General features: G+C 45.4%; 1 protein-coding gene across 1 annotated transcript; it reads left to right on the top strand.

The window, feature by feature from the left end:
- The first annotated feature begins 3676 nt into the window (after positions 1-3676).
- TMEM211 (transmembrane protein 211) lies at positions 3677-8403 on the top strand. The gene is made up of 4 exons (XM_027862021.1): positions 3677-3809; positions 5101-5436; positions 7080-7218; positions 7831-8403. The coding sequence occupies exons 2-4, from the start codon at positions 5227-5229 to the stop codon at positions 8082-8084; spliced, it is 603 nt and encodes a 200-aa protein (XP_027717822.1). The 5' UTR covers positions 3677-3809; positions 5101-5226; the 3' UTR covers positions 8085-8403.
- The last annotated feature ends 734 nt before the right edge of the window (positions 8404-9137 follow it).

The raw sequence follows: 9137 nt of genomic DNA, 5'->3' as shown, positions 1-9137 counted from the left end.
GCATATATGAGAGTTATCCCAAAGTGAGATGGACTGTCTTGCAAACCAGTGGCTTCTTCCCCCCTTAATAGTTTTCAAGCAAAGGGCTTTATGACCAAGGAAATGTATTTATGAAGGAGTTAGGAGTGCTTTCTGAGCCCTTGGTAAAGAGTGAAACTCATTGGGTCCTTTTTCTATACTCTGTGGTAAGCACAGTGCCTGCTGCATAGTAGGAGCTTAATACATGCTCACCCAACTCTTGCTCCCATTAGCACTGAGCTGAAAGAAGATAACCTGTCAACCAATTAACAAGAATTTATTAGGCAAGCATTGGGAGCACCAATACAAAATTAAATCCATCCTTTCCCTTAAGGAGCTTACATTCCATTTGACCAACCAGAGAAAATGCTGCCACATAACCAGGCCATCCTCCCTCTTCTCCTCGCCGTATTCACCTGCTTCCATTTTCCGCCCTCTTAGTCCATATTCTGCAAGGACCAGTGAGAAAAGCCAAGGCAAGCTGCCATTTCCTGAACCACATTGAGATACACTCAAAGGTCTGCACACATGAAGTGTGTATTCACTGATGATAAAGAGGCAACATTACCAGGTATCTGGCCTTTAATAGCATTGATGTAGGGCTTTAAGGTATGCAAACAAAGCACTTTACAAAAAATAATCTTGTGTGATCCTCACAACAACTTTGAGAGGTAGAAGCTTATTATTTGCCCCATTTTATAGATGAGGTGACTGAGTCATTTCAGTCGTGTCTGACTCTCCATGACCCCATTTGGGGTTTTCTTGGCAGAGACACTGGGGTGGTTTGCCGTTTCCTTCTTCAGCTCATTTTACAGATGAGGAAAGTGAGGCAAACAGGATAAAGTGACTTGCCCAGGGTCACACATCTAAGAAGTGTCTGGGGCAGGATTTGAACTCAGGAAGATGAGGCTTCCTGACTTGAGGCCTGGAGCTCTATGCACTGTCTCCTTTGCAAGAGTGAAAGCTCCCTGGGGAACATGAACAAGATTTGGCAAGCCCTATCCAAAGCACTGGTACACACCCAATCCTAGACTCCTGCAGGACTGCATGAGTTCTGGGAGAAGTTCTCACCCATTAAGAGAATGGCAAGAAAGACAGACCACGCAGGCAGAATGACGCTATTTTGGCTGCTACATTATCCTTCCTGCTGAAGCATCTGCTAACCACCAAATGGTAAGGTACCAGTAACTGGCATTCATTATGGGGCTTATGCATCCTGGTGAGTCAGGCTGATGTGTTGGAAATAGCTGACACTCCTCTAGCTCCTTAAGGCTGGTGAAGTATTTTACATATATCATGTCATTTAATCATCAGAATGACCCTGTGGGGCAGGTCCTGTGGCATTATTATCCCCATTTTATGAATGAGGAAATTAAGGCAGACAAAGGATGAAGGTTAGACTTGACCATACTCACCCAGCTACTAAGTGTCAAAGGCTAGGCTGGAGCCCAAGTCTTCCCGATTCCAAGACTAATGCTTTATCAACTATAATGTGCTACCTCACTGAAGACCAGGGTTGGAGGGGACCTTGGATGTGATTAAGTGCCCTTCATTCTACAGAACAGGAAACAGAGGAGATTCCTTTAATTCATAGGCTAGCCAAGATGGCTGCTAAGATCCCCTTCCAGCTCTCATTTTCTGTGATTTATTTTGAATATGGTTTATATTTACTTATATGTGTTCACTTGTCCTATAGAAAGTAAGCTCTTCAGGGGTCAGAACGATTTAATTTTGTCTTTGCATTCCCAGCACAATGCCTGGCACATAGTAGGCACATAATAAACACTTGTAAATTGACTTAACAACCACTGATTTGTATATTGATTTAAGATGATAATAGTAGACATTAGTGTAACCTTCGGTTCCCAGGGCCAATTGCATGGGACTCTGTCCTCACTGGCAGAGATTGATTACTCTTTGCTCCTTGCCCGTGTGAAGGGTGGGTGGAGTCAGGGAGAGTGTGAGAGAAAAGAATTGAAGTTTCTTTAGGTTCTTCTAGCTTCTAGCTTTGAGAGAGGAGATTCTTGATGGCAACCTCTCTTTAGGTTTCTGAAGGGAGAGAAAGTCTCTGGGAAGAAGCCAGCATGAGAAGAGCTGGCAGTCTCTGTCATGTCTCTATCCCAGCTTGCTATATTTCAGGAAATATTCCCCTTCATGAGATCTGGGACCTTTTTCTTCTCCATCTCCTCCTCCTCTTACTTCTTCTTCTTCTTCTTCCTCTTTCTCTCTCTCTCTCTCTCTCTCTCTCTCTCTCTCTCTCTCTCTCTCTCACTCCTTAATGGAAGAGATCCTTTAATTCGTAATGTCTGCTTCTATATTCCTACATGTATACTTTGCTGTGATTTCTGGTTTACTATCAACCTGCACAAATGAGTCTGAATAGGACAAGACCATGCCCTGTAGAATGTTCCCAATGGTCAGTCACCTGACCAGGCCTCAGGTGAGCAGGAGATCCAACGGCCATTCACTTTGGGATTGTTAGGAGGGTCTTCCTTACGTTGAGTTGAAATCTGCCTCCTTTGCAGCTGCCGTCCATTTGGCCTGGGGGGCCAGACACAACCAGTCCAATCCCTCTTGCCCGTGACAGTCCTTTTCTAGGCTCGACATCCAAAGTTTCTCTAGACTGGGCTAGGCTGGGTGCAGGGTTCTGCAGCTCTATCACCTCTAGCTTCATTTGTTGTTTGGTCATAATCTCTACCCCTTCTATCTTCTGGTAGAAGGAGAGGGGTTAGACTAGATCAGTGGTGGTAAACTCAAATGAAAATGAGGGACGCTAAACTGTATCTAAGGATCCATGTTGTTGTTGTTCAGTCATGGCTGACTCTCCATGACCCCATTTGGGGTCTTCTTGGCCAAGATCCTAGAGTGGTTTGCCATTCCTTTCTCCAGCTCATTTTACAGATGAGGAAACTGAGGCAAACAGGGTTAAGTGACTTGCCCAGGGTCACACAGCTAGTAAGTGTCTGAGGCTGGATTTGAACTCAGAAAGATTAAGTCTTCCTGACTCCAGGCCAGTGGCTCTGTGCACTATGGCGCCACCTAGCTGCCTTCAAGGCCAGATATTGACTTGGAAAACCACACAGACACACACACACACTCTCTTTATCTCTGTCTCTATCTCTATCTCTATCTCTATCTCTATGCACACATACATATACACAACCATACATACACACCTAGATATACATACATACATACATACATATATACATATACGTATACTGTGTATATGTAACTGTATATATACGTATACATACACATACATACATGTATTGTAGATACATGTGTATATGTTTGTATATGTACATATGTTTTTATATAATATTATTAATAACACATTTAATATAAATATTTTATTACTACATCAAGACATTAAAATAAAAAAGGAACTGTAATCTGATTTGGGCCACACTCGGTGATTGTATGAGCTGGGTCCTTGACTCCCTCAGACCAGCTGACCTCTAAAGTCCCTTTCAGCCCTAAATCTATGACCCCATGAAAGATATGAGGTTATTGGGCTGGTCAAACACCTTTTTACGTGTTGGCCCTTTAAGAATTGCCTCACCTGTGACCAAGTCTGCCTCCACCCTATCATGAGGATGATAAGATTAGAGGCACCTCTGGTTGTGTAGAAATTCTGCTCTTTGGAACAGGAAGGACAAACATGCCTTCCCCAGACCTGCCTTTCTGAAGACAGAGCCATGGGAACTAGCATGAGTGACTAGATTTGTCTTCTGAGGATATTAGCTGGAAATTGAAGAGAAATTGATGCCAACATGGAATCCTCTAAGGTAACCCCAATTCATCTCTACACTTTCTTGGGCTGATGCATGGGGAGCTCATAAAATTATGGGATTTAGATCTGGAAGGTCCCTTAGGGGTTATCTAGTCTGACCCCCATATTTTACAGATGGGGAAAATGAGTCTCAGAGAAGGGAATTTAATTGGTCAAGATCAAATAACTGGTAAATGGCAGAGAGGGTATTTTGCTCCTTCCATAACTAGCTATTTGTCTCTGGGTCTGTACCAAAAGGAAGAATGAGAAGTTATGTGGGTCTGAAATAATAATAATAAATAGCAATTATATATACCATTTTACACTTTTCATCTGTCATTTCTTTTGATCCTCACAATAACACTGCAAAGTAGGTGCTATTATCAATCTGGTTTTACAGATGAGGAAACTGAGGCCAAAAGCTGTTAAGTCACTTGCCCAAGGTCACCTAGCTAATAAGTGTCTGAGGTTGGATTTGAACTCAGGTCCTCCTGACTCCAGGCCCCTCGCTCTATCCACTATGGTGCCCCCTAGCATAGATTCCCCTAAGATAGCCCCTATTGATGGTCTATGGACCCCAGGGTAAGAACCCTTGGACTAGATGGTTTCTGAGGTATTTTCCAGCTATAAATCTCCATGACCCAGTTTAACCACAATTTTTTTCAAAGACAAAAAAGAAGACAAACTCTTAAGTAATGTGGAGATGGGTCTGTGTGTACGTGGGCTTACAGAAAGGTCAGATTAGTTTCATTTTAAGGACGCTGAAATGTACCTAGCATATAGTAGGTGCTTAATAAATGCTTGTTGATTGATTAGTCAATTAAGTGGATCTATGAGCTTACCTCCAGCAGTGCCTCATCATCATATAACTCTGTCTCTGGGTTCTCCAAGCCCACACCTGCAGAGCTCAGAATTTAGCAGGTCCTTCCAAGTTGGAAAGACTTAGAGAGTGGGCTGGGTGAGGATTGTGTGTTTGTCCAAGGAGGACCAGCCTAGCTAAGTTTAGAAGCAACTCATTACCAAATAACACTGGGGAGGAAACACAGAACAGAGAAGGGCAGAACAGAGTGGGACCTTGGAACAGGGAGTGTTAGAGCTGAGAAGGACCTTAAAATAGGAAATGTCAGAGCTGGGAGGGGCCTTGGAACAGGGAATGTCAGAGCTGGGAGGGGCCTTGGAACAGAGGATGTCAGGGCTGGGAGGGGCCTTGGAACAGGCGATGTCAGGGCTGGTGGCATCTTGGAAGACAATGCTAAAAGTGACTAAGGTCTTTAGAAATAATCTCCCTGAGCCTTCTTGCTTTACAGATAACCTTGTGGTCCAGAGATGGGCCATGACAGTCTCCAAAATAAAAGGCCTAATTCACTGGGGAGAAGCTCCTGCACGTCTCGTATGTACAGCAGGTGTTGAGACCCCAGTGCCTGGAACTCCCCATGAGGGACCACAGGGACAGTGTGGGCTCAGCCCTGGCTTTCTGCTTGGTCTTCATCTCTGCCTGTGGCCTAGTCTCCCCCGTCTGGTTCCAAAGTGATATCTTTTCTTTTGGACTCTTTGCCTCATGCTCCTGGCCTGTGGGTAAAGCCTGGAACCAGACCTGTGTGGCTTACAGGACCCTGGACGACATACCTGACCTGGCCTGGAAGGTAGTGATCATTTGAGACAAAACCCAGTGGCTATCCTCCAGAAGTGAAGGAGGGAGGGAACAAGAGAAGAAAGAAAGGAAAGAAGGAAGGAGGGAGGGAAGAAAGAAAAGAGGGAGGGAGGGAAGGAAGGGAAGAGAGGGGAGGGAGGGAGAGAAAAGAAGCAAGGAAGGAAGGGGAGAGAGGGGAGGGAGGGAAGGAAGGGAAAGAAGGACAGAAAAAAGGAAGAAAGGAAGGGAGGAAGGAAGGAAAGAAGGAAGGAAGGAAAGAAGAAAAGAAAGAGGGAGAGATGGAGGGAGGGAGGAAAGAAGAGGGGGAGGAAAGAAGGAAAGGGAGGGAGGAAAAGAAGGAAGGAGGGAAGGGAAGGAAGGAAGTAGGGAGAAGAGAGGAAGGAAGGAAGAAGGAAGGAAAGAAACAGGCATTAAATAACACCTACTGTGTGCCAAGCACCGTGCTAGGCACTTTGCAAATCCATCATTTGACCCTCCCATATCCCTGGGAAGCAGGTGTCATGATTCCCATTTTACAGCTGAGGACACTGCAGCAGAGGGCGGTTGAGTGACTTGCCCAGGGTCACCTTCTAGCCCAGACTACTAAGTCTCAGAAGTCACATTTGAACTCAGGACTTCCCGCCTCCAGGCCTAGCACTCCACGAACTCATTGCTACTTAGCTGCCTTTAGAAGTTTAAGAGACCATCCATCAGGCAATCGACAAACATTCATTAAGTACCAATTATGTGCTCACAGGCTGCTGAGCAATAGAGATACAATAAGCCATTTTCCCAGGACCCACCGACAGGATCTGACCTTTCCGCCAGTATCAGTCCTCAGTATCACATGGGCAGTTTAAGAAGAGGCCTTCTAGAGGCATGATGTTACAGCCCAAAGATAATCCACGTTTCCATACCGGTTCCCAGAGTGCTTGGCTCCCAGCCACCCTGAGAGGTAGGTCTTGAAAAGCATCTCCCCAGGAGAACATTGTCCTTGAGAGCAGGCTTTGTATCCTCATCACCTGGCACATAATAGGTGCTTAATAAATGCCTGTCAATAGATTGATTGACCCCATTTTGCAGATATGGAATCTGAGAGGTGATTTAGGAAGCCAAAGGAGCTCTGAGATCATTGGGGTCCTAGGATTTGGGGCTGAAGGAGATCTAGTCCCACTGCTAATTTTGCAGAGGAGGAAGAGTGTGTGATTTGCCAAAGATCACACAGGGATTCCAAATCTTTCATTTTACTGATGGGTAAACTGAGGCTCAGAGAGGGGAGGTGATTAGCTCGAGGTCACACAGCAAGTAAGAGACCGAGCTGAGAGATGAACCCAGGTCTCCTGACCCCCATTCCAGTGATCTTTATAGAAACAATACCAACATAATCTGCCCTGTCATATCACAACTAGCTCATGAGGAAGGGGAACTGATCAGTGGGGTTCTTTTCCTTCCCCATAGAATGCTGCAGTTTGAAAAGACCTTCGTTTTACACCGAAAGCAAGTGGGTCCCAGATAGGAGATGACTTGACCAGATAGGAGATGACCTGGGTCTCTTTCCAGGGCATCGCCTAATAGGAAGCTAACCTTATTAGTGGCTGAACTGAAATGGAGGCTTTTGTGGTTTCTGGGGTCTCCGTCCGCCTTTCTCTCCTCCAGGCCTCAGCTGCGCTGCTTCTGGGAGGCTGGCTCCTGCTGGCCTTGCGGGCCCTGCTCCTCCTCTCCTGGACTATCCTCCCTAAGGACTTCTGCCCCATGAAAGAGCGCATCCCAACCCAGTACATACAAGTAGCATCTGGTGAGTGCCTTGACTATTCGTGACCCTGTTTCTGGCTGAGCGAACTCCTGACTCTAGGCTGACAAAGTCAGAAGAGTTAAACTGACCTTCCCAAAGTCCAGCAGAAAAAGCTCTGGATTTGGAAGTCAGATGACCTGTGTTCAAATCCCAGCTTTCCCGTGACTTTACCAACCCCCCGCTGCCTCAGTTTCCTCATCTGTGAAATAAGAACGTTGGACTTGTTGGCTTCTAGGGTCCTTTCCAGTCTTAGACCTATGACTGTATACTCCTATTTTTACTTGGAGAAGTCACTTCTCTCCAAGCCTCAGTTTCCCCATCGATAAAATGATAATATTAGACCAGATGATTTCTCAAATCTGCCTTCCATAGGCCCATCAGAGACTAGCAAAATCATGAAGCCGGCCCATTAGTATCTAAGTTCCCTAAATGAAAGATCCAGTCTTGTTTTTGTATTTGTATCAATCAATATTTATGAAGCACAATTGTGGGGCATACAAGAAAAGGCAAAAGACAGTCCCTGCCCTCCAGGAGCTTGCAATCTAATGGTGCCTGGCACAAAGCTTGACAATCCAGTAAAGATGACTTTCCTCCTCTCCTCTTCTCTCCCTCCAGTCATCGCCACTCTCATGGGCCTGTTGCTTTTTCCATTCAGCCTGGCCTCCCAGGTTGCTCAGGACGCCTGCGGTCCTTCGGCCGTGTACAGCAGTGGTCGGTGCCACCTGGGCTGGGGCTACATCACCGCCATCTTGGCTCTGGTCTTCACCAGCTTCTTGCCCATCGTCTGGAGATTCCAAGGAGACGAGACCCGGGAGAAGATTCTTTTCTCTAGCATCACTGAAAGAATTGTCTTCATTTCAAATAGATAATGTCCAGCTTCTCCGCAAGTTACTGCTTCCTGCTGCCACCTAGTGGCTGCAGTGCCTCCTGCAATATGGACCTCTGCCCAGGGATGAGGGTAAGGATGAATTCCTTAAGAGGCAGCAGGCCTGCCCCTAATTCGCTGTGAGATCTTGGGCCATTCACCTGCCCTCTGGGCCAAACAATAGGCGTGGACAAGTCTGAGGCTCCTAACTTGAGGTCCATGGACCATGACTTCAGATAGAATTTATGGGGTCTATAAACTTGGATGGGAAAAAATTCTATTATTTCACTAACCTCGAATTCAGATTTGCCATTTCCTTCATTTCCCTCACTTAATAGTATTTTATTTTGTCCAATTACATGTAAAGATAGTTTTTAAGATTCACTTTTATAAGATTTTTGGGTTCCAAAATTTTTTTTTCCTTCCCTCTCTCCAAGATGGCAAGCAATCTGATATAGGCTATACATGGACAATCATATTAAACATATTTCATTTCCTTCATTTAAAAAAATAATTCTCCTAAGAGAGCCATAGGCTTCTCTAGACTACCCAAGGCATCCATGATTCAAATGAGGATAAAAGCCCCTGGCCGGGATAGCCTCTAGTATCCTTTCCATCTCTCAAGCCAGAGGTGTTAAAAGGATGTAGAAAAGGATGCATATGAAGAACACAAGAAATATGGGCAGACAACATTATGAAAAGTATCAGATATGCACCAGATAAACACAGACCATGATGCTGCGAAAAAATTTCAAACTGCAGAGCCCGGGGGAGGGCAGGATGACAATGGGGCACAACTAGGTGGGTCTCCACCCCCCCACTGTCACCAGTTGCATGGGTAGGCTTGACCTGCAGCCAAGATGTGCTCACCAGTCCAAAGCCCCCATGCCACTCAGGGTTCGAACTTATACAGGATTTTAGACAAACAGCTGATTTGGCACTATTAGGAGACTGCCATGATCAAGGCAGTAAGGTAGTCTAGACCCCTGAAATGAGGGTATTCTCTGAATTGGCTAATAAGGAATGAGAAATAAAGGGGCAGGGAGCTAGGAAACTT

This window comes from Vombatus ursinus, unplaced genomic scaffold (assembly GCF_900497805.2).
Source record: "Vombatus ursinus unplaced genomic scaffold, bare-nosed wombat genome assembly UNPS02001287.1, whole genome shotgun sequence".
NCBI lineage: Eukaryota > Metazoa > Chordata > Mammalia > Diprotodontia > Vombatidae > Vombatus > Vombatus ursinus.
The sequence above is the reverse complement of the archived record's forward strand: the minus strand, read 5'-3'. Positions and strand labels throughout refer to the sequence as shown.